Source organism: Panonychus citri, unplaced genomic scaffold (genome assembly GCF_014898815.1).
Source record: "Panonychus citri isolate SS breed McGregor unplaced genomic scaffold, ASM1489881v1 Contig00139, whole genome shotgun sequence".
NCBI lineage: Eukaryota > Metazoa > Arthropoda > Arachnida > Trombidiformes > Tetranychidae > Panonychus > Panonychus citri.
In genome coordinates, this window is record NW_026515544.1 from 163,259 (window position 1) to 190,816 (window position 27,558).

Consider the following 27,558-nt stretch of genomic DNA (forward strand, 5'->3'; position numbering starts at 1 on the left):
TGCCTGTGCAAACAGGAAATGAGTATCTGTCAGAGTAGTAAAAATTTTGCTCTTCCCGGAAATACTTGCAATCCCTTTTTCTTGCTCCATTCATCGATTCACAATCAAATAATAACATCGATAATTTGATTATATTTAAGTAAATATATTCTCAGTATATTCAAGGAAAATCAGAGGTGAAACTAATACTTGACCATTGAATGTCTTTCGAAATATTAATTTAATCGGAATTGACCTTCATCATTAGGAAATATTGAGATATCAGTCTACAGACTAAGTCTTGTTTCCAAGTTCAAGGTCTAAAGTTATCGAGGGAATTTGAATGTAATACAATTGTTATCAATTATTTATCATGTTCATCATGTTGTACATACTGTATGAATCTGAATTTATGAAAGTGGATTAATTTTTAATGAGAAACCAGAATCGTAGATAGTTCAGCATTCTGACGAGGCTGGACATTAACACAGAGCTAAAAAGTGAGGCCCAGTCTAAATCAAAAGATGTGGACATTAGATTATATTATTAATAGTACATTGTACAGTGTATTATTAATAATATTTAGCTAATCTTGAAGTGTTAATCATGGCGAGAAGAAAATTGGAACATTTTGATTAGTTTTATTTCTGAGTTTCCGAAACTTATTGACCCGAGTATCAAAGTCATGATAACAATTGGATTGAAATTGTTAGTATTACATCCAATATTTACTCTTGTGAAAGAAAGATGAAGATGAAGAGAGAATAAAAATAATGGAAATAATATTTTCCAGCTGAATAAGGTTTTTGTCTTTTCGTGCTTAGTTCTAGAAACCAGAACTTTTTGAGTTTTTATCTTCATCACCATGTTAACTTTATGATTGGTCTTGTTTCTTTCCATGAAAAGCAAATATAAATACCCTGAGGCCTTGAGATATATTAAATATACATCCATATATATATATTAATACTAATAGTATTAATAATAATTCCTGTTCAATTTATTCAGCCCATGATTTATCTGTATACAGGAAATGTTATTTCTAAAAACTTTTCACTTTTGGCTATTGTTTCATATCTAACGAGCTCAGTTGTGGACAGTCACATCTCTTAGTGGTCAATTGAAACTTACAAGCAAATAGTCTGATTGTTGTGAAGAATCTGAAAACACATAACAATTAACCCTCATGAAAGATGCCAAAAAATATAAGAGAAAAGCACAATTTGCTATTTAATTAACTAATTATTAAAGGTAAAATGATTAAGTCTCAATGCGATCATCTTAATGGTAGGGAACTTAGTTAAGCTGATTACCTTAAAGATAAATAAAAATACACTAAAATATAATCAGGTGATTTGAGAGTAAACCAGAAAGTCTTAACTCCAGTTGACTCATTAACCTAGTTAATTGTAAGCAATTATCATTATCATATTTGAGACTAACTATTTAAAACCATTATCAACGAACCAAAATCCTTTAATTGCATTAAACTAATTTAATCAAAACCGCAAACTAATGGAAGCTCATAGTTACCTTGAAAAAGATTGAATCAAATTGGATTCAACATTTAAAATTATTATTAATGCCTCTCAGTTTCAACTAACAGTATAATCGATAATTATGAGCTTGATTGTTATTAAGAAAGTGAAACGGTTTCGATTATGATCATAATCGTATCAACACAATCATCTCATTATTTATTGTCACAAGTTGTCAACATTTACCTTAACTAAAGATATGGATTCTCATTCATGATAAGTGAACCTGAGGAAATAACATTTTCTTTGTTAGAACTTTTTTCTCTTCTCTTTTCCAATCTTGTATAAAATGATTCTTGTGGTCAATGGGATGAAAAGACAATGATTTTGATTTATTCAGGACACAAAGGCTAATAATAAATGTCATCATAATGATAATAACAACCGAAACAATTATGATGAGTAGGATGATAGTGTCCAATAAGCAATGACAATATCTCAATCAAAAAAACGGTTAACCGAAATCAACAATTAATATCAAGATAATAACAATCCTACTATTCATTTAATTGATGTCAACAATTTTGACATTAATTATAATCAAGGTGAATACAAATCAATCAATTGACCGATCAAATTGATGACAATTCTTGACAATTATCACTTCTAATCAGCTTGATTAGATAATCCAATTGAAACTCATTCCTGATTTACTGTTTGGTCATTTTTTTTGTTGATTGTAAGATACAATTAATTGATGATTATGATTATCAGTAAATGTTTATTTATGAAGTTTTAACTTGAAATTGCAAATGAAAAAAAATGAACGTGATGAAAATAAATTATATGATTAGCTAACTAACTGTAGTAGAATTGATTAACAATCAGTTGACTCTATTAACGAGCAACTTGATTTAATTATTGTTTCATTTCTAATTTGTAATCATATAAGGTGGGACAGCAGCAGCAAGAGTAACAGCCAGAAATTCAGCAATGGAAACGATTAGTTTAATTTCTCAAATATGAATTCCAAATTAATTCACTTCCTTGGAAATAAACCAAATCGTTACCTGAAATTAAATTAATTAACTAAATCAACTTGATTTAAAATTAAATACAAATTAACTTTATTAAATTAAATTAAAATCAAACATATTAATTAGTTGAACCTTCACCATCAAAAGCTAATGATTGATTGACCTTGTTGTTGTTGTTGTTGTTGTTTACCATCATCATCAACAATGAAATCAATTAATAAAAATGATCATTGTTGTTAATCAACAATCAACAATTAAATCAAATGTTTACAAAACAACCACAACAATAAGCGCCATCCAAAATTTACAACAATTAATTAATTAAGAAAATTAAATGTAGGGGAAAAGTAGGAGGCAGAGAAGAGAAAAATTAAGCAAAAGAAGAGAAATGAAGAAAGGAAAGAGGAATCAAATCAAAGAAAGAGAAAAGAAGAGGAATTAATATCCTTTGATTTTCTTTCTCCAATTTCTTCTTTACATTACACCCCACCCTATGATTAAACAAACGGAGATGGAGAGACAATTTGGTTGTTCAGCGGTTCTCTTCAGCTTGTTGATTGGAATGAGATGCTTGGAATGAACCTGTTCAATTCTGAGAGGTGATTCCGAGATGGCGATGTTGTAAACGTTATCAGCAATTTTTCCAGCGACTCTATATGGTCCAAAGCTATTTGGATCTAATTTCCTCTTATTGATCCCAGCAAGATTTTTAACGTAAACAATCTCATTATCAGTGAATTTATAATCATCGTGTTTATGATTAAAAAGATCAGCATTAGCTTGATGATTATCCAATGAATTTCTGAAAGCTTGAGTTCGAGCTTCATCTAATTCAGGGAATTCAATATCATCACAGTTTTCGGGTTTACTTCCATTAAACAGATAAAATGGAGTAAATTTGGTGACAGCATGAGGAGTATGATTGTACTCGAAGATTGTACGTTGCAAGTACTTGACCCAGCCATATCGATAGTTGTTGGAGATCATCTTGATTCTGATCCTATCGATTATTGTGTTTCCAACACGCTCACAAAGTCCATTACTTTGGGGTGATGATTTGGGAATGAAAGTAATATTAATCTTCATCTGGTCCAAATATTCAGCGAATTCATTTGATGTTATAGCAGTGTATTTATCAGCTAGCAATGTATCAGGTTTACCATCAGCGATCACTTTATTAATCAGTGATATAAATTCAGCAGCAGTTTGGTGATTCGAGGCAATAGCCCAGACAAATCTAGTAAAATGGTCAACAGCAAAATGGATGTAGCGTTTCTTGGATCCATACCGATCCAGCCCACAGATAGTATCGATAGCAATTATTTGGAATGGTCGTTCAGCAGGACCAAAGTGTCCCATTTCAGCAATTAGTTTCGACCTTCTTGTTTTACCCAATTGACATGGATTACAGTTTTTAACAAAATTAATCACATCCTCGGTTAATTTCGTCCATGTGTATTTCCAGCTTATGATGGTTATCATTTTTCGAATACCAACATGACCAAATTGTTGGTGAACAGCGTCCATCAGTTTATACCTTAAGGACAAAGGTAAAATTATCTTCCTGTTTCCATTTTTGTCAGTTTTATAACAGATTCCGGTTTCATCAGCAAGTTTTGAATCAATGTCATTGATTTTGGATTGTTCAGCTTTTATTTCTTCAGCAGTGATGAAATTCACCAATTTGAATGGATAATCCACCGGATCAGCAGCAACAGGATCTCTTGAGAGATAATCAGCTTCGTTCTCTTTACCAGGACGATACTTGACCTCAAAGTCATATTGAGAGGAAAAATGACCAGGTAAATAACCGACTATTTGGCTCTTTAATCTTGTGAATTGCCTTAAGAGCGATATGATCTGTGATGACGGTAAATTTGCGATCATATAAATAGTGGTGCCAGAACTTGACAGCTTCAACAATAGCGAGACACTCGAGATGAGTAACAGGATAGTTAACTTGATGAACTGTTAACTTTTTGGAAAAGTATCCAATCGGGTGTAGTTTATTGTTCTCATCCGGTTGTTTCAGAACAGCACCTAGACCAATTCGACTAGCATCGGTTTCTAGGATCAGCACAGCATTTGGGTTAAACATTTTTAGCACGGGATCAGAGGTGAACAAGGATTTGATTTGATCAAATGATCCTTGACATTCAGCAGTCCAATTGAACTTTGTATCCTTTTTCAGCAGATGATGAATTGGGTCCAGAATCTTTGTGATGTTTTTGATGAATTTCCGGTTATAATTTACCTTGCCCAAGAATCGTCGAACCTCTGATACATTTTTGGGTGGTTTGAGATTCAGAATTGAATCAATGTTCGAATGGAGAGGTTTGATCGAGTCTTGAGATAAATTATGACCAAGATAATTCACATTAGTCTGGAACAATTTTGATTTTTCAAAGTTCAATTTTATGTTTTCAGCAGCAACAGCAGAGAAAAGTTGAGAGAGATGGTCGAGATGAATTTGGAGAGATGGAGAGAAAACAATAATGTCATCAATATAATTGTGACAAAACTTAGTCAGTTGGTGTTTCTCCAGGATGTTACGGATTGACCTTTGAAAGATGGCAGGAGCGTTTTTCAATCCAAACGGCATAACCAGCCATTCATAATGACCATGTTGAGTGACAAAGGCGGTCTTATGAATGTCCTTCTCTCTGACTTTTATGTGCCAAAATCCGGACCTAATATCGAAGACACTAAAGAACTTACTCCCGTAGAGGGAATCAATAATGTCCTCAATCCTTGGCATCGGATATTTATCAGCGAGCATCTTATCGTTGAGTTTACGATAGTCGATGCAGAAGCAGGTTTATCGTTGTCTTCCTCTTGAAGGCCAACGTAACAGGTGAAGCATAAGATGAGTGAGATGGACGGATCAACTTTGCTTCCAGCAGAGATTTAACTTCAGCGACAATTCGATCTTCACGTAAAGTACGATAAGGTTTCGAATTGATGGAATTTCAGTATCAATTCGACGATACATTCGACATCCTTTAATTGACCCATGTCGAATTTCCCTTCAGCAAATACCCCTTTGTATTTTGTCAGCAGCTTCAGCATAGCGGGATTGATACTATCAGCATGTACCTGATCAGCAGCAACTAATTTGGTTTTTAGGTCCAAATAAAAGTTATCATTCAGCTTCAGCGGTAGAGGAATCAGTTTGATGGTTGTTGGTTCAACAGGAGCAGCAAGAGTTTGTTTGATTTGGTAATCAGCGTCACACTTAAGATTGAACTTCCAAATTAAGTCCAATCCCAGCAGAAGATCAACACAGAGTAGGTTGGTGACGTAAGCAAAAATAAGGTGAGTAAATGATCCAATGGTTAAATTAAATTTGGCGAGACTTGAAATTTCCCCTTCCCCAGTCATAGTTGAAAAACTTGAACCATTAAATTGAATTGATTTAAGATTCAATTGATCAACAATTGATTTATTAATTAAAGTGATGTTAGAGCCTGGGTCATAGAGTACAGAGATTGGATCAGCATTGATTAAACCAGGAATAAGGAGGTGAGAGGGTTTGTTTTCAAGTCTCCCAATTAATTTAAATTATTTTGGTGTTGGGAGGAATCAGCGGAATTGGTATTGGAATCATCAGCTCGAACGAAGTTGACCTTGGTTTGTTTTCCTTTCTTTATTGGACAATCTTCGGACCAATGGTACTGATCGGGTTTACCATTATTGATACAAGTCCAGCAAGAGCTTTTTGGCAGACGTTTGACGAAAGGTTTATCGGTGTTTTGGCCTTGACCTCGTTGATGGTTGTTAAATGATCTCTTATCATTCCCTCGAGGTTTACCTTGGTGATTGGGACGATGAGTGTTCACATGACCACTACCTTGTTGGTTGGAGTAGCTACGATTGCCTCTAGCGAGTTGACTCTCAGCAGTTTTAGCGATTGTGAAAAACTGGTCATAAGTTTTAACACGGTGTCCAAGAAAACAATCATGTAATCTACCTGTTAGATTATCAATCATGATGGTGACAGCGTGATCTTCAGAGACACCAGCTTTATTGGCCAATCGTCGTTTCGATTCGAAGTAGTCAACGACATCCTTACATTGATCGAACTTTAGGTGGAGAAATTCGAGTATTGGCTCAACAGTCTTGATACCAAAGCGATTGATCAGTTTCATTTTCATTTCAGACCATGATGAAGTATCTCTCTCACAAAGGTAAAAGTCTAGAGGATCTTCATCAAGATACTCACTAAGGAGATCCAGCATTTCGTCTTCGGACCAATTGTATCGGACACCAGCAGACTCGAAGAGTTTAATCCAATTTTCAATTGAAACATTGGGTTTCAAGCCAGTAAAGATCTTTAATCGTGGTCGATAAATTGGTTTCCGGTAGTAGTATTGTTCAGCGGGAGATGAGATCGATTCATCTTGATCAAATTGATCATCAGCCATGGTTAACTAATGATTCAACCCGTTTACCTTCAATTAATCTACTGATTCCTTTATTAATAAAAGTAACCAGTAGAGAAAATCCAGTAAACAGGAATGAACAAAAGTAACAGGTAACAGCAAAAGATTATCACCGACAGATGATAATCCTGTCGACTTATAAGGTGGGACAGCAGCAGCAAGAGTAACAGCCAGAAATTCAGCAATGGAAACGATTAGTTTAATTTCTCAAATATGAATTCCAAATTAATTCACTTCCTTGGAAATAAACCAAATCGTTACCTGAAATTAAATTAATTAACTAAATCAACTTGATTTAAAATTAAATACAAATTAACTTTATTAAATTAAATTAAAATCAAACATATTAATTAGTTGAACCATCACCATCAAAAGCTAATGATTGATTGACCTTGTTGTTGTTGTTGTTGTTTACCATCATCATCAACAATGAAATCAATTAATAAAAATGATCATTGTTGTTAATCAACAATCAACAATTAAATCAAATGTTGTTTACAAAACAACCACAATAAGCGCCATCCAAAATTTACAACAATTAATTAATTAAGAAAATTAAATGTAGGGGAAAAGTAGGAGAGAAGAAAAAATTAAGCAAAAAAGAGAAATGAAAGAGAAAGGAAGAGAATCAAATCAAAGGAAAGAGAAAGAGGAATTAATATCCCTTTGATTTTCTTTCTCCAATTTCTTCTTTACATTACACATATTTGAATGGTTTGCCCTGAAATGATTTAATGACACTGATTAGTTTCCAAGATTGGCTTTTTCAATGTTCAATCAACAAGCGGGAAAAAAATTTAATTTTATGTTTAATTTGATGATTGAAAATTGTAATTGTGATGATTTGTTGGGTTTCACTGTTCATGGAACCAATTTGATTTGATTTTATCCAATTATTTTCTTATTTATCATTTTCTGTTTTTGATTTAATTTCATTGAGAAATTTTCAGCAATTAGCATTTGATAATGTAATCATCATGTAAATCACTAACTAAATTTCAACTCACATATCGCCAAGGATATGGGGGGGGGTTGATACAGTTACTCCTTTCATGATGATCACATTTCATAATTACTCTTAATAAATCATTAACGCTCTAGACTGATAATGAAATAATGATTAACTGTGAGATCACATTTAGATCAAGGTGAAAATCAGAACGAGCTTCAGAGCTTGGTGAAAAACAGAAAGTTCATAAATGATCAGCTTAATCAGTAAATAGAAAAGGAAAGATGTTCAGTTGGTGATAAGTAAGGTAGAGACGATAAGAGAGATGAGGACAAGGGATGAATTTTACTCTAATGAAATAATGATTAGGATGGGAGAGTAAAGGGATGAAATCTCATTAATCTACTGAAGATGCAGAGTTTGGGGTGAGAAAAAAGGACGAGGGTGGAAAAAGGAAGAGAGGAAGAGAGGGAGGGAGAGAGAAGGGATAAACTCAATTGAAAGAGTAACATCATTAAAAACACCGTGATCTTTATTTCTCATCTTTCATCATCTGATTCTTTTCCTCCTCCAATCCAATAGATTGGGTAGAAAGTGTAACCTTCATGTGGCCCAATCTAACAAATTAACTTCCCAAAAATTGTTCTTTTCTATTTTCTCTCATCTTCCTCGTCATCTGTTACGTGCCTTTCACTTTACCAATGAACTTTATACTTTGTTCACCAATGAAGTTCAATCGAATGTGGAAGATGATGTTCTTCCTCTCTCTCTCTCTCTCTCTCTCTCTCTCTCTCTCTCTCTCTCTCTCTCTCTCTCTCTATTTCTTTCTATTTTTGTAAACTTAGCATCTGAGGTAATAATAATTCTGTTAATAGTGACGATGATAATGATTCCATTTCTGTGTTACCTTCAATGTCCATAGATACAGTAGGAGATAAAGAGACTCACTTGTGAACGAAAGAATGTAATATGAAGTGAACATGAGACATTGTTGACTCTGATTCGTTGAGTTTTCTTGATAATAGATAATATTATCTTATCATGTTATCACCAGAATCTCATCTCATACTCTTAAGACTTTAATTCAACATTCAGCAAAAAGCCAGAATCCTGAGGAGAAGGGAAAATGTTTCATCTCTTAACTCCATCCATTCATTTGTTCAATTATGTCAATACAATGTGTAATAATACAATAACTCTCATAATAATGATAATGATAAAATATTAGTAATAACATTTCAACAGATCAAAAAGTTATTTCAAATAAGTTTACCATGAAGAAGTAGGAAAAGTTCAGAGCCATTGATGATAATAATTGTACCTGAGTGAATTGAATCACAAAGGACAATTTATCCTCATCTTTCATGTAATATTATCATTCAATTAAAGGCAAATTAACTTTTCCCTCCACTCAAATTGAATTTTAACCATAATTTTGATCTGAAGAAATAATTTAATTTTCTCAGTTTGATTCCGGAATGAATTTTCAATATTATTGGACTCCTGAAATATTAATATTTACTCATTAAAATGTAACTCAATTGTATTGATTACATGAAAATAACTTTACTATCAATTGATGATCATTGAACTTTTTTTCCTCATTTGATTGTTAATACAGAATTAGATTGAAACTATTCACATATTCAGACAATTGATTGATTAAAGTTTTGTTTACCTCTGAGATTGTCTCGTTTACACCATTCTAATTTTAGATTTACATGGTTCACCTCAATCACAATTAAAAATCAAGGTTAAAACTTGAAATTAATTTTAATTAGATTGGAAACTTGAAGTTATTCACATGGGAAAACATATTCAATATTGAGTTAAACATGTGAATGAAATATTTGATTGACATTTGTTTATTTATCCATCATAATCAATCTGATTTGAATTATTAAAAAATTAATAATAATTTGACAAGACTCACTTTTCAGCTGATGGGCTTATTTGTGTATTTGATTTCTCAGGTAATATTTTATCTCTCTGGTTCCTGGTTATTTGATTTAGCATTTTTTGTAATAGATCAGATAGAAAATTGAACTTTGATAATTTAGTCCATGTAATGGATGAAATTAGAATGAAGGAAAAATATGATGATGAAGAAAAAAACGAGAGAAAAAGTTATTACAAAGTTATCGAGATAACATTTTCCTCAGCAACTTGAGAATTTCATTTTTCCATCATGATTAATTGACTATTCTGTTATATAGTAAATAATTAATTAAGCTAATTTACCTCATCAATAGCAAGATTTGGGTTAACAACAACAGGAAGCATCGCAGGCATTATTTTAATTGCCAAAATATCCTCTTCAATACCAAACTTTTGATCGGTTAACAGGCGCATATACATTCCTGTTGAAAGTCAACAATTAATTAGCAACAATTAACCTTAATTTAGATTGTTTCTATTACTTACTAGCAATAGGCATAACCACGGCAGGATCGGTTGGTTTAATTTCACCAAGAACAGGTAGTACTTCAAGAACAATTTGATTCTTATCCAATTTATCCAATAATTTTTCTAAACATTCCAAGGCTTCAATCTGATCCTGAATCTCATGAGGAGAGAAAATTCAATTGTAATTTTTGTATAATTAGTTTAATTGTTCGCATAATCAACAATTTCAACAATTTTCACCAACATAATTGACTTAATCACTTAATGAGCATTAATTCATTTAAAAAAATGCAAAAAAATTATTACTTGAATATATTGAAAACTCGATAATTTAGTTGACATTTAATTGGAATTGACAATTTAATGAATTCAAAGTTTTTTATTATGTTCAATATAAAATTAATTAAGTTTGTTTTCGCTTTCGATTATAATCAAGTGACCAAGATGTAGATTAATTATTATTATTGTTGGTTATTGTCATTAGACTGAATTAAATGATTGTTAATGATTAATTCATGATTATCAAAGTTTAATTGATGATCATGATAGTTATCACCTAATATATGCAATCAAATTACTGTGAATGATTAACATTTTATGATTTACTCTTATTGTTGAAAGTATTACACTTGGTCAGCATAAATCTAATAATTGGTCACCTTGACCATTAAATTATATCAACTAGTCAGCATTAAATTGATGATTTATTACAAGTTGACCGTAATTAATTCAAATTGATCCAAATTAAATTCGATCACTTTTATAAGTCGATAAACTTTAATATCATCAATAAATTGGGTTCAGTTGTGGCAATTAGTGTGATCAACTTTACTTAACCCAAAGTACCAGAAATTTAAGTATTTCCATCAGATAATAATAGAGATTACCAAGAGATTAGAGAGATGAGCTTAATCCCTCTAAGAAATGTGTCAATCATTTTAATAAATTGTTCAAGTTAAATCTTAATCATCATAATCACTCTAATGTGAAGTGATGATAAACGTGACAAAATGATGATACGTGAAGATGATAATGATGAATCAATTTCTCATAATATTGCAGAGAGAAAAGAATAGCAATCTGACAATTTCGAAGGAGAAATAGTTCAAAAACTCGAAACTTTTGACCAATTCTACTAAATCTTTCGAAACTCTTTCTTATCAACTTAGTTTTGATCAACAATTTCCAAGCGAATTAAAGTTTCCCTTCAAATTGAATACCAAATGAGCACAATTGTTAATTGGCTACAAATTAATTACTTTTACTTGTTATCAACTTGATAGATGAAAGTTAATCTAGTTACAGTTATCATTTAAAATTAACTGTTATAATCATGACTGTTAATGACAGTTTATTTGATTTGATTAACTTAATTTTTTTTCTTTACTCTTCATGCTCATCTTTTTAATAGTCTTCGTTGACTCTCCTCTTGAGGTTTAATTGTGAATGATGATAATGATTAAATGCAAGAAAAGAAGAGGAGAAAAGTTTCATTGGAAAATCATCATCATCATGGTAAAAGTAATACAAGATAAATTGTAACCTTCATGATGATGATGATGATGATGATGATAATGACGAAAGAAAAAGTTCTCAACCATTTTGAAAACTTTTTTGTTCTCTTTCTATTAATATAACTGTAATTCTAATAGTTGGAAAAATAGTTTCCAATTCTCACAATGAATTAAGACTTGAATAAGGTTAATTGGTTTCGACTGAGAACTCAATTCAAACTAATATCTATTGTATAAGATGTACCTTGTCATTGAATGTTTCAAATGAAACTGTAGATGACATTTGAGAAGTGGAAAAAGGGTTAAGAGATGAGGTGAAAATGCTGGTTAGTTATAGTTGGTGGGAAAAAGAAATGAACAAAATTAAAATCATTTTGTTTGCCATTTCTTCATGATAATAATGGAATGACATTGAAACAATGTTGGTGAAAAAATAGGAGAGATGAATTAGAAAACTAGAATCAGTTCTGTGTCTCAGTTTGATTGACAGGTAAATATTGTATCCCCGCCATGATAACCAGCAGAGTAATCAAAGTGAAAAATAATAATAATGATAAATTGTTTACAATCAACTGATAAGATTGAATTTAAAGATAAACAAACAATGATAATAAACAATAATGCAATAGACAAGTAATAGTTAAGGTGGTATTTTGATAAATCGTATTCACGGTTTACAAATTTCATGGTGATTTTTTTTGCTCTCTCACCAATATCACACTATTAATAGAAGGAGGAAGATGATGATGATGGGGTGGGATATTTGCTATTATGTGATAGTTTTTTTGCTATGTATGTTTAAAAGAAAAAAAAATTCACAAAGAAAATTATGATTCCATGATAATAATATGTAACATGGATAAAAACTGATTGAAATATCAAAGTTTCCATTCTTATGCAAAGATTACGATATTAAACACCATGAAACCCACCATCATGATTGATGATAAGCAAAAACAAGTTGATCCTTTTTCTGGGTTCTGGTTTTCATCATTATCTCTGGTGTGTTCACACTTTGATTCAGGTTGACACCCTGGGTATTATTTGTATTATATTAAGGTAACACGTACACACAGACAGGCACACAACAGGATAACATACTGATAAACTGAATTTAGGTGCAAATGATTATATATCATGAACAGAATCAAAATAACAAAAGCTAAAGGTACAAAAAGGTACAAAATTATCCCATAGGAATAGTTGTCATTCAGTTCATTTATTTACCATGTTGGTTTTAAGGGTGGGGTTGATATTCATTCAATATATATAAAATATCTAGGTAACAATATAATATGTGTATTAATATATATGATAAAAAAATATTTATATGAAGTGAATGTAACATGAAGATGAAAGCAAAATCTTGCAAACATTTTGACAAAGAGGCAAATAACCTGAGGCAATGTCTTTCAAGTATAATCATCATCATCATGATGGTTGATTGTGTATATTTACCATGAATCCTTGAAGTTTTTTATTCACCCTCTCACTACCAATGCTCCTTATTTCATATTGCACTTTGATTGCTTTGAAATTGAAATTGGTAATCAATAATCAATACTAAACAATCCCAGTCAATCACATGTTTGTTGCATATGTCACAAAAATCTGTAAAATATCACAACAAAAAACATGGTGTCTTTTTTTCAGATCTGCCAATTCACTTGGAATGGTAAATATTACAAGGTTAACATGAAAATATATTAATAATACAATAATATTCATGTAATAGCTTTTTCCCAGTTACTGAAAAGATTCATGAATATTATCATCATGCTCATGGATGAGGTTTAGAACGTGAATTTTTCTCTTGCAACTATTTTCGTTTGCACCATGAAATAGTTTTTCTCTCTCTCTCTTTCTCTCTTTGAGAATCATATTTCCATTCTGTAGATTCATCAATCGTTTCTTTACCTTTTGAATACCTTTACCTGTCATTTAATCATCGCAATAATAATTATCTTTACAATCCCTTAATCTACATGAAAAAAAAACAATACGATAAAAACTTCTTGGAATTTTTTTCCCGAAAGAAAAAATAATAATAACTTTTCTGATCAACATGATACCTTTACATGGTGATTATGATTAACATCAGGATCAATTTCTATGTGATTGTTATCATTCAACATTCATATCATTTTTCATGTTCATATCTTTTCATCATGTTATCCGTTAAAGTATATAACTGATTCACATGAAAAAAAACAGTTTCATGTATTCTCAGGTAGATGATAAGATATTAAGAGTGGAATTGTGATTTGTTATGAATTTACATGAGTAATAAAAAATGGTTTAGAACTTTTTTTCGCCTTCTTTATATTGGATGGAGATAAAATTCTACTCAAGTAAACAAAGTGATAAAGTGAGAATCTTTTCCCACTCCCATCACTTTATTTAGCTCAATGAGTTTAATTGGGAGTGATAAGTGGGAAAAAGAGGCAGTGGGATATTGAGAAATGAGAGGATTCACCGAACTGTTCTTGATCTTTTCAATAACATTATTTATTAGAACAAGTTCTAAATATATTTTTCACTTTTCTCTTATTTTCTTTGCCAACCTTTTCTCTTTTCTCTCAATTGATTTTTTCTTCACCTTTCGAATTCACAATATCTTCCATTTATTAGTAACATTGTACAGAAAAATTTCAAGAACTTAAGTTTATTCCTAAGTAAATTATTATAACTTCTGAATCGGTGAATTATTGTTAGAATGATAATACTTTTTTTTCTGCAAAACAACTCGACGAAAAGTAAAAGATGGTTTTAACAGGTATATTACACAGAACTCATTCAGATGATGAACATGCTAAGTCATTAAAATCTCATATTCTTATCTATATATCATGATAAGAATAACTCGAGTTTTCCATGGTAATGTAACAATCTTATCATCTGTTGTTACGAATTCGTTGTATGACAACTTTATGAGAAGAAGAAAAGAGAAAAAAAAGTTCTAATCTTATTATCATCGGTTTTTCCATGTACAAAATAAAATTCTGAAGATGGTGGAACAAAAAGTTCTTGAAAGAGATTAGTTCTGATTCTATTCTCATCTTTTCTCCCTGCAAAATTTTCATTCTTCATAAATCTACTACATAAACGTCTCAAGTTGTGATCTAATTCAGTACATCTCTTGATGACAATTAGTTTATTCAGTTACCATGAATCTCCATTAGATCAACATAATGTCCCATTTTTTTAGTTATCATTGAATATCAGGTAAATTCTGAAACTTTTAGACCCATTGAAATGAGCAATAAAAGATATCGATGATTAATATTTCATTGAAACAAAGTATTAGTTTTTTTGTTTTAAAGTTTCGAATTATTTTCCAAAGTATTTTCATGAGAATCCAGAATACTTCATGATATTTATATCACAAGAAAGTAATAAATATTATATGGAAACAATAATAGTTATAATAAATCATGAAATAATATTCAATGCGATTATTATTGAGTATTCATTGAGGAGCGATTTTCGATAGAAAAAAAGTAATAATAATTTAAAATCATCTGATTCCATGATAATAATGAAGATTCATATTATTCATTAATCCATTTTCAACTTGAAAATCAATCGTGTTCACAGTGTGAATCAGAATTGAAACAAAAACGATTGAATTTGTTTCGTTTAATATTTAACATGAGCAAATTTTCAATTCTGGAAACAATCAGATGATAATTGTTATCGGCAATTCAAAGATAAGATCAGATGATATGAAGGCATTGAGATGTACCATGTAATACACTGCAGGTAAGGGAATGTGTTGGCTGAATTTTAAGATTAAATTTTCAGGGGAAAGTTCTGAATGTTTGGAACTCATTTTTCATTCGAAACCACATTCAACAACAATCAGTCTTATGTCTGTTATCCATTATAATAGAAAAAGAGAAATATAAAAAAAAAGTTATTCTGTGTTCTATTATTTTCTCGTCTATGAATTTACCCTGGTTCATGGTGATGTTATTGTTTAATATAATATTTATTTTAATCATTATGGTGAACTCTCAATGCTCACCACCTCTGCCCCATGATGTTCAAGGGGTTGACTCTGAATACATGAAGAAATAAACGTTAAACATGTTACGTGATATTCAGGTACAACTTTCAGATTTTCAATAAAACTAAAAGTTCCAAGTGCAATATTCATGCTCATGAATTTCCAAAGTCACTTTACTTTCAAATTGAATTATTTTAAAACTCTTACGATATATCGCATGTTTTTTTTCAATAATTTTCTTCATCAGGGTAAAAATTTAAATCTAAATTCACGAGTATTGATAATCGGATAAAATTTCGGAATCCAACTATCATCTAGATAGATTTTATAATTATTGCCCTTTATAATTTACTAATAATTTCCTAGAATCAATAACCTGATTCAGAAAAGTTCAGAATAAGTTTTCACTATTGCACAATTTCCTGGTGCAGATTTGAACTTTTAATCAAAAATACTACATGAATGAATGAGTAAAAGTAATCAAGTTCAGATATTGAACCAAAGTACACAGGTAATAACATTCACCTTGTTATTTATAAATTTATTTTTCTCATTATCATAAACATAACATTGAAATTTTCTAGATCCACCCTGATTGTTATGTTTAAATTAAAGGTAATTAAGTTTATATTTGAATTCTGGTATATAAATAAACACCTTTATCAATGTGTGTTTATGTACCTACGTCATGATCACCTGAGTTAAATTGTATCATATTGCACCAGGAAATTGTGTCTCATTAGTTTTCCGTTTTCTTGTGTTATTTTAATCTCTATCTCTTGATCTGGTGTTGATTTTTTGACTTGTATCATCTTTTAATCACTATCTATCACCGGTGGGACAATTTCATCTCTCTTTACTCTAAGACTATAATTCAATAGTCGCGGAGATAAAATCTCATCTTCATGATGATTCTGATTCAATCAACATGCAATTGTTTCATGATTTGATGTATCAGTTGTGTGAATTCAATTCATCAGTTACAGTTAATGTTAACTCACGTAAAGGTTGAATTTCTGGTTGGGATTCTGTGGTGTGTGAATGTCAGGGTGTTGAGGTCAATTCAACAATTGCAAGTCTCTCATAAGATCAATGATGGTGTTGATTATTTCTGAGTGTTGTGATTAATTGATCACATAGATTTTCAATCAGTCACGCAATTAGATTATTATCCTAAATCTTTACTCAGGTAATCATCCAGATTAACCAGAAGTTGATTCTGAATTTTTCCACCTCCACAGTAGCAAAATCAATCACAATTAAAACTAATCAGCTCATAATTCATTTATCTAATATCAATTTAAGTATATCAGAGTTGATGGTAAGTTTCTGGTAATTTTACTCACCTCTATCATGATGATTAATGAATGCTTCTGGAAAATCAAATGAATACAAACTGATTTATCAATACATACACTCTGATATAAATCAAATTGTTTTAATATAAACAATCAAGTTAAGTTTAAAAATAAATCATGAAAAGGCTGTAAAATCAATGAATACATGATAAGATGAATTTTTCAGAAAGTACTGGGCTATTCAGCTACTTTTATCGTTTTTTCTGATAACTAATATGATATTTTGAGTTTTGAAGCCTGAACGACATTAGTTTGACTGATACTCAATTATTGTATCAAAAGGTCATTGAGGCTGTTAGTGGAATTAAAGTTTGTTTGAAGATCATTTTATAATGTGCATATTCAAAAAATGCTAAGTCGACCATCTAAGTTTACATTGACAGTCACCTTAGATGTTAATGTTATTATGGATTAGTAGTTAAATAAAGACCTGTTCTGGGACAACCGTCCGCTCTGGGACAAAGTTTCAGGGGTGATTTTTCTTGATGAATTTTTTAGTGATATTTTTTTGGCGCGGTTTTTGAAATGAAAATGAAAATAAGTATTAAATGAAATGAACAGTTTTAATGGATGTTAACTAAGATTTTTTTTGATGAATTTTTCACGATGATTACATTTTAAAGGGACCTTGAGGAGACTGGGAACTCTTCTCTTTTTATTCCATAGGCATAGTTTAATCTTCTGAGTGCCCAGTCGATGAATTTAACCTCTTTCTGGCCTTCTGGACCTTCTTGAATCTTGAGAAATTCTTTCAACATTTTGTTTTCCTCTTCGAGATTCTTATTGACTTCTTTGAGCTCATCAAATTGAGCAGTTATTTGGTCAATTTGGTCAAACAACTCATACAGCTTAGCACTAAAACCAATCATTTTGGAGGTGATTCCAGAGTCAATAAGTCTTTTAATTTGTAACGTAATATTTTGCTTAAGCAAAATCCTGTCAGATGCATCCAATGCTGGATACGATTCCATAACATGGAAAATAATTCCAATTTTGACAGAGAGGTACTGCCATATTCAACATACTTAGTAAAATATTTGATAATTTTCTTTTAACAAAACTTATTTATCTTTTGATCAGAGTAGTTATATGTCCTCTTTCACCACACTCTCACTTTATATTGCAATAATATTCAATACCGATACATTGATAAACCTGATGGTTGATCTTCAATAATCAACCCAAGTCAAATCATCATTTACCAGGTCGAGGTCAAAAGTTATTGAATTTTCTAATTTTCTCTTTCTTTTGGATTTTGAGAAAAACTCTCTCTTACACTAAGATTGAAATTATTATTTGATTTCAAATCTGTTGATAAGTTTTGTCTTGCTAGTAAACCGTACGCTATATGCCGCTAGTTCATTTTAACGCTTTTAGGTCCAAAAGCGTCTTATTCGATCGCTCCGTTGTTCGGACTGTTCTCAGGAAGATAACGGCGAGGCTTGGATCTTTACGCGTTCATTGTACAATTTCATTTCTTATTAATTAATAATTATTAATTTTTAAGGTATTATTTGGACTTAAGTATCAATTTGTTTAAATTTGCCAGCCTTAATCATTAGGCGCTTTCTCGATGCACAGTGTTGGTTGTGGTCTTGATCATTGAATTTGCATCGATATCAAGATGGAGTAGATCTACAATTACATTTTTCGCGACTTCTCGGTTATAAGCTTCCGATATCAGATAACTTTTTCAGAAGGTTAGTAGTAAAAAGGGGGGACAGTGTTTCCGGAAGTTGCAGTACCGACCACTACCCAAACCGTACCGACCATTTCCGGTATTAAGGTGATGATGTGGGTGGTGGTAACTTCCGTGAACACTTGTAACCAACGGAAATAAAGTTTTGTGGCTGAAATTGTTTCAACTTTAATAACCGAAAGTTCCGGTAGTTCCGGTTCCGGAAAGTATTAAACTGTATTAAACAGATTTTTGAATAAAAGGAAAGTGGTTAAAGGTCGGGAAGACAGTTATTATGGTCTTTTGCTTACGTTAATGATAACTGAGGTTCAGCGGATCAAAGTTCATCTATGGAGAATCTTGTCAAGATGGTTGATAGATGCAATGACTATTTGTCAAAAGAAATTAATCGTTTAGCTGGCCACCCTAACATTTGAAACCTTCTTTTGATTTAATATGAACTAATTTGTTTCATATTACCTTAAGTTTTCGATTACGTTAATTTTAATTAAACTTTAATGAAATAATTAACTTTATAGCTTAAAAACCCCTTTTATTTCATCATTTAATAATAGTTTTAAGCATAAGATCTATTTATTAAAAAGAGGGCAAAAAATTAGTCATAAGGTGAGATGATGAAAGAAAACGGAAAAATTTATCCAAAAAAAACGGTTAAATTTCAGCCACAAAACTTTATTTCCGTTGGTTACAAGTGTTTCCGGAAGTTACTACCTCCCACATCATCACCTTAATACCGGAAATGGTCGGTACGGTTTGGGTAGTGGTCGGTACTGCAACTTCCGGAAACACTGTCCTCCCTTTTTACTACTAAGGTTGATCACTCACATCATTTTCGGTTTGCTTAATTAACAGTGTTGCATCATCTTCTTTGAGTCAGGTGTTGCATAGATACCTGTGTTTAGTAAGAACTTTGATCATCTTACTTGCAACCACAGAAACCTTACCCTACTGGCCTTGTAATCTACTTTTTCTTATATGCATGTGCTTGAGCAGCTTTTCAGGCCATACCAAACAGCTCATCTGACTTTCTGAAACGTGCTAGAAGGTTCTCTGAGCCCAATTTCTGTTACCGGTTTGGTTTACGTATCTAATTCGACACTGGCCATTAATAACTTCCGTCAGCTGATCAGAAACATTGATAGACGATATTTTTAGGATGTTCGTGCAAAACTCTATTGCCAAATGTAGTTTGTTTCATAACTAAAAAGCATCGAAAGTGAAAAAAATTAAAAACCTTCTTCAGATTATTTTTTTGTCAATAAATTGACAATAATGAAAAGCGAGTCTCAGTCAAGTTCTTACCTTTCAAGTCTACTAGTTTCATGGTTTTCAAGAAATCGAATTGCCATGTATATTCAAGCGCTTATCATGATTTTATATCCTCATTCATGCGAATATCATGTTCATTGGTTATGGTTTTTACCAAACATTTTAGTAGAAATTAGTTATACCCAATGAATCACGTTCCACTTGTTAGTCTAGTCAATCAATGTCCAGTAAACTGACCATGAAAATGTTTAGAATTTTACTATACAGTTTTGTTATTTTTCATGAATTTTAATGATTTACTTTCATTTTGATTATTATTTGACATTATTGACTTTACTCAGGTAAGCATTTTATTCCTTGGTACGATCAATATTCTGACCAATTGGTTTCATTCATTGTCTAGTCCCTTTTTTCTTGGTTACACTTTACATTAATGGTCAAGATTAATATTTAATCTGACAAAAGTAACATGAAAAAAATGATAATAATTATTAATATTTATCATCATTGTCATTAATTGTTTGGCAAATTGTTATTGGTTTGTTGATTCCAAGGATTGTTTTTTATTTAATATACTGGACACAATAAAATTTAATTCCTGATTGTTTATCATTATTTTGATTGATCAAAGTAATTTTTGCATTTCATTGAACCATTTCAAATGACTTTCACAATTACAATCAATATTTGATACACAAAACTTTGGTCAATGTTAAACTGTCAAGTAAATAAATTGATTAAATTAACTATGATTGAATACCTGAATGTATACACTACCACTTGAGTTAATTAGCAATAACATAATAATAATAAGTTGACCATCAGAAAAAAAAATTGTCCATAGATTGACCAATGTAAGTGAAAATAATTCATATCACTAATATTAATATTTGCAGAAAGAAATTAAATTGTTACTAATCCCAATAGATTTGATATAATTTAACTAATAACCATGATGAAATATGATAAATTTTAATTTACATCAAATTGTAATCAAATGAATACCATTTAACTAATTAACCTAAATGTGTATCTAATATTTATACAGAATACGATTTCCATTTGATTATTTATCAGGTAAATATCATGTTTCAGGTCAGAATATCTGTTTACTCTGGATAGTTTTATTCACTGATGATCATGTAATAAGTTGATCATCTTCATCATGGATTAAAATCATGTTAACATGTTGGTAATTTCATTGATTATTGAGAAACTTGATCAACAGTTTGTATCAGATTAATATGGTTTATCCTGAAAAAGGCCACTTTTCATGGATTGTGAATACTATTAATGTTTTCTCATCCTTAATCCCAGACAATAAACAAATGATGAAGATTAACTAATGTATATATTAACAGAAATCATATTGAATAGTTTCCTAGGGAATTGGTAATGATAATAATGAATACTAATCATGATAATAATAATCTTCTCAATGAATAACTTTCAGTTTATCATATTGATACAATTAATAAGCTTTGATTATTTCTTTGGATTTATCCAAGAAAGTAATTATCATCTAGGGTAATCAATCACTAATCACCTTATTTCAAATACCTTTTGATATATTTGATAATCTGTTGTGATCCATTTTAATCCTGATCAATCAAATCATTACTATGAATGATTGTGAGTACGATTTGTATGTATAAGAAAAACAATTATCATAATAATGATAAAACTATAGGAAAAAAATCAAGTTAATTGTCAATGAATTTGAAGCGAAAGTTTCATGAAATGAGATAAATCAAAATGATTATCATCAAGGTATATACTAGTAAATCAAGGAGTAAAATAAATCAGAATAAATTGAGACAAGTAATCAGAAGTAGAAAATTAAATCAACCGGGAAAAAATAACATTGTAATTGAAATGAACAATTTAACAAGTAAATTCCCTTACGGCATTTGGTAAACAATGATTAACTATCAACACAACACAAAACCATGAAAATAATACATCTAGTTAACTGTAATTTACTCATTGAATAAGTGATTTGATTGCTGTTGATAGTGAAGGTTGAACAGCAACAACAACAACAACTCCAAATGATTTAAAAGGTTAATTGTAATGGTTATTACCATTGAAATAGTAAAGATAAACGAATCAATCGTTAATTGTGACAGGAAAAAAATGCTCGTCGATAAAAATAATTGTCTTTAGATGATGTTTTTGATTCATATTACAACAAAAAACTAAACCATTAGGAAGGTTAATTGTTTTTTAAGTCAATCATTGTCAACAAACATAAGCCATGTTAATAATAACAACGATCATCATGTTACCCTGATGAAGATTATTATAATAATTGCTTTCTATTGCTATCATGATGATTTCCAGTTCATTTTGATGGTACATTTCATGAGAGTTATTAATATATAACAATGAACAAAGTGAATGAAATGATGAATTGAAGAAGGAAAAACTTTTTCAAAATTCATTCGTTATCATTGGGATAGGAATTGGAAAGTTGGAAATGATTTTTTTTTTCGTTGGTTCCTTTACCTACACAATTATATATCTTTGGCTCATGGAGATACTGAATAATTCATTTTCAGGGGAAAGAAACCTGAATAGCTTAGAAAAGCAGAAAAACAAGATTAGACATTTACCAAAAAAAGGGAAAGACAGTCAAGCTTAATCATGATTATCATCATTTTGAAATCAACTTTAGGACTCGTGATGTTTATTACTACATGATGAATGTTACCTGATTCTCAATGTTCATGTTATTTTGAACTGTAATGATCAAAATTCTGGTTATAATTCTGATGATGATGATGATGAGAGTTTTCTGCATGGACATTGAATGGATTTCTAGAGGAAAAAAACAATGGACCCTAATAGTGTTTCAGTGCAAATGATAAGAGAGACGATCATCTTATTATCCAAACTGAAAGGTAAAGTTTATTTTTCAGGATGATGAATCATGATGATGAGAATATGATAAATTCAGTGAAACTAATGTCCGTAAATCCAACCCGAATCATGTTTGTTGTTACAAGTTTATTTACAAAGAAAAAGATAAACATGAAAATACATTGGAAAAGCTTCAAGTTTATGGACATTATTATGGTTCTTTCATCATCATCATCATCATCTACTTTCTCTTATCATGCTCTTCACCTGGTTTTCATTGATTCGAGTCTTTGTTTTGCTTCAAGGATTTCATCTTTTCCTTTCTTTCTTACTTTGTGTCTTACATTTACCATTATCATCATCATTTTTATCTTCTTCTTTCTTTCCTTTCTCTTTTCCCAATCGATTTTTGATAACAAGTTGACTTTTTTTTCTGAAACTCTTTTCACTCGCTCAGGTAAATGTTTGGCTTTCTCTGTGTATAACTTGATCACTCGTTCAACGATCATTTAATCCTAAGCTAATACTTTTGTACATTCATTTATTTATCACTCCAATCAGTAAATTGTGTTTTGTTCATCAGGTAAAACTTTAAATCATTTTGAACTTTTCCTTGTTACCTGAATGAGCTAAGTTACCATTGAACTTTTTTTATATAAACTCTTAACTTTTATAGCCAACATTTAATCCAATACAAATTAGGTCGAAATTTCAACAATATAAGCTGTCAGCTGGTAAACCAATCGGTCAGTACTCTAAATACACTAATCCATTTTCTAATCGCAGTGTATATTTAAAAAAATTAATTAATTCCTCACAATTTAGCTCTTTGTCACTCATGGTTCGAATTCAGATTCAGGAGTTTGATAGCTTGAAAATCAACTGAATCAAATCTTCGTAAAATCCAATTGTCAGAGTAGACAAAATCTAATAAGATTTCGTGGCTAATTTAAATTACCCACAATAATATTACAATAATATAACAATGATGTAATTAAGCAATAGTGAATATCTTAAGTAATAGATTGAAAAGTCTAAATGGGAAAATCATAAATTCGAGGGGAAAAAATTCGATATAAAACTTTACAAAGTAATAATAACAAAATATTATGTAAACTGAATAAGTTGAAAATAGAGATTGTCTATGAATTTGGTAGACTGAATAAATTTCATGAGTCTGATGAGCTTAAATTTGAGTTTCGGCGATGATAAAATAAAACAAGAAAAAAATGACAACAAACAAATAGAAAAACAAACAGAGACAGAAAAGAAGAGAAGAAGAAAAAAATTGTGAAGAAATCGACCAAATGAAATACTGAGGAACCTGAAGACGAAATGAAATCAGTCAAGTTACCTGTTCATCTGTGTCAATGTAAATGTTGAATAGTAATAAAAAAGAGCCTTTTTCAGTGAATATATTTCCCTAGTGAGATGTTTAACTTGTCTCTCTTTTTTTTTCTTTATCCTCGTCATCTTATTTCATCTTCTCGTTGCTCATCTTCCTCCTTCCAGCAAGTATACATAATCTTCCCAGAGAGATATACACATGCATATACCTGAACCAGGTATGTACACAAAGTCAACTGAACAAATAACAATAAACATATCGATCCATGGATTCCAAGTTTATCAGGCACGAAACACACTAACCCATTCAAAGGTAAATGTTATCAACCAAAATCATATCATCATGTTAATCAAGGTGATATTATTATCATCACCAAGATAATCTTACACTAACAGGTAATTGGATGCACATGGATGAAACATTGAAAACATTCATATATTTCAGGGGAGTTAATGATAATAATAAAAGTGATTCCATTAGTTTCATGGAGAAAGTATCAAAAGCTGAATCTGTAATCATCATCATCATCATCATGGAACTGAATCAAATATTTAAACGGCTGCAAATTGATTCTGAAGAAAAAAAAAGTTTTCTATTATTAATATATTTTTTGTTCTTCCATATTCTCAATCAATCTAATAAGAAAAACTTATATTGATTATATTAGTCAATATCTAGAAATAGAGTAAACATTGAATCGATGATAATGAATATCTGTATCATCATGATGATCATAATCATTATCCTCTTGAGGAATCAAAGTTTTCTTCAATAGTTTTTGAAACAATCAGAAAATTTAAACAATAACTTTTCAGAGTTTCTGAAAGGTATATTATCACTATGTGGTGGTCTTCAGGTTAATAGCTGGTGGAGAGTAATTATTATCGTTATTAATGATTATTCTGGAAATGAATCAACTGAGAGTCGTTAGAACTTTTCTTTGTTCAAAAGTTCACAAAGCTGATTGTGTAATTTTCGGATTAGAACGAAAAAACAAAGAGAGAGAGAGAGAGAGAGAGAGAGAGAGAGAGAGAAAATTAGAATTCCAAGTGAAATGTTCCCTTCGATATTTTTTCCATCATCATGTTATCATTATATTCTTATGTTTGTATCTGGTTTAATTAAAGAGTGAATTCTTTCATGGTATTCATGATATGTTCTGATTATATTCATGATAGTATTTTCAGCAGATGATATTTAAATATAAATACAGTTAACCGAGAATACCTTTTATGAGCCATGTATGAAAAATATGAACGGGAAAAATTCAGAAGGAGAAAAGAAGGAAAAAAATATAGTCTGAGCTTAACTCGGGAATTCAGTTGATCCGAGTTCTAGAATTTTTTTTCCTTTCTCATCATCTAATACTTTGTATCATCATCATCATCATTGGCACATTGTTATCATCATGAGGTGAGAATTAGTATGGTGAATGCTAATCATCTCGAATGATTATCGTCATGAGCCTGAACATTTCATTTGTCAGATCAAGATTATTAAGGTAACGTTCATGATTGGAAAGATAATGGTAATAGTAATAATTTCTAACGTCTGACAATTTAGATATGAATTAAGTTCTGAATTCTCATGATATTTAACGATTCTCCATCTTTCTGATGGTATTCTAATTGGAGACCTAATCGATAATTATTGTTATTCTTTTACCATATTAACTGAATTTACCTCATATTCTGATAATGTGATCAATTATTACTGAGAATTTTTCTCTTTCATTTTTAATTTGATTTTCGAAATGGTTATGATTAATATTATTCACTTGTGCTTTATGATTGTTTGTCAGCTGACTATTTATTAACCCTGATTATCATTGTTTAGTTCAAAAATTGGAATTCGATTTAGTTTTTGATTAATTTTATTATTATTCCAAAACAATCAATGAAGTTAAGGTGATCTAAATTTAATGTCAAACTGTTGCAACAAAATGAGAAAATATTGAAAAGTTGAATTGGATTTATTATCAAGTTTCTGATAAACATCATGATAATTTTCAGGTTAATTTTTTGACGATTCAGCTGAAAAAATTTTCAAGTGCTCGTAATGAAATGGTAAGATTAATGTTGTCAAGTGATTTATCCAGCAATCAGTTGATTCAATTTAGTCTGTGAACATTTAAATCGGTTAAGTGTAACTGGTGTTTGGGATTTTTATGGTTCTCATTAACATTTAGATGCAAGGGATTGATCATGAACTCAAGGGAAAAAAACGTAAAAGTTTCTTTAAGTGTAAGATTTTCATTGGTGAAATCAAAAGGATCGATAGGTATTGAAGGTGATGGAGATAAAGAAGTGATGATGATAAATTTTGATGAAGATGAAGATGATAAGCTGGTGAAATTGTCACTTCGTCTTTCACAATCTTCTTTTAGAAAGTAGATTGTAAATTCACAATTGGTCAGGAAAAAAAACTGTTCTATCCCCAAAAATATCGGTGGTCATCTGTTAAGATTCAAGTTCTCTTCATGAAAGATTATATCAGTTTCTATTTTTTTCAACTCACAATCTCTCTCTCTCTCCCTCCCTCTCATACACACTGATTATCATCATGATTGAACTTTTTCCTTTTTCTATCAACATTTTCTCAGAGATTTAGCCTCTCTTACTGAAGCAATAGCCTGAAAATAGCTGAAATTGTACTGATGATAAAGATATAACTAATGTTATCCAACTGATACCTGGAGTGTGACAAAATTGTTACTAAGCTTTTCAGGATGATGATGAAGATGAAGACCTCGGAAGGAAATAGCTTAATGTTTCTGATAAATACTATCCCAGAATCTCAAGATTTTGATACAACAGATAAGGATGATGAAGATGATGAAGATGATAACGTCTTCTTTTGTTTTATATCTTCAAAATCAAGTATCTTATCATTATTATCCTCAGGTATCTGTTACCTTACCCTTAGAGTTTGGCTGATCAAATAGCGTGAAAGTTATTTGATGAAAACGAGTGAAACTTTCCCCATGAAAAAAAGTGAAAAAAAACTAATTCTCTAAGAAGAACAGAAAAAAAACAGTTTTCTCCTTCATCTATGTAATGATAATCATCATCATCATCATCATGACCAAAGGTAACCCAATAGACTCATAAACTATTAATGATAACATGAAATTAAGTTGATAATGATGCCCACCGATGCTACAAAACAATAAGGAAAAACATAAATCACTCATGAAGTATTTTTGTCA

General features: G+C 30.6%; 1 protein-coding gene across 2 annotated transcripts in view; it reads right to left on the reverse strand.

Annotated features, from left to right (window-relative positions):
* The window catches only part of LOC128394141 (uncharacterized), a 55,164-nt gene that overhangs the window by 23,676 nt on the left and 3,930 nt on the right, over window positions 1–27,558 (reverse strand). The window contains exons 2-4 of one of the 2 annotated variants that reach the window (XM_053354406.1): window positions 10,310–10,448; window positions 10,127–10,245; window positions 9,819–9,931 (exon numbers count right to left, since the gene is read on the reverse strand). In XM_053354406.1, the coding sequence (XP_053210381.1) occupies window positions 9,819–9,931; window positions 10,127–10,245; window positions 10,310–10,448 (371 nt within the window). The remainder of the gene's footprint in view (window positions 1–9,818; window positions 9,932–10,126; window positions 10,246–10,309; window positions 10,449–27,558) is intronic. The other variant, XM_053354407.1, reaches the window with a different exon arrangement.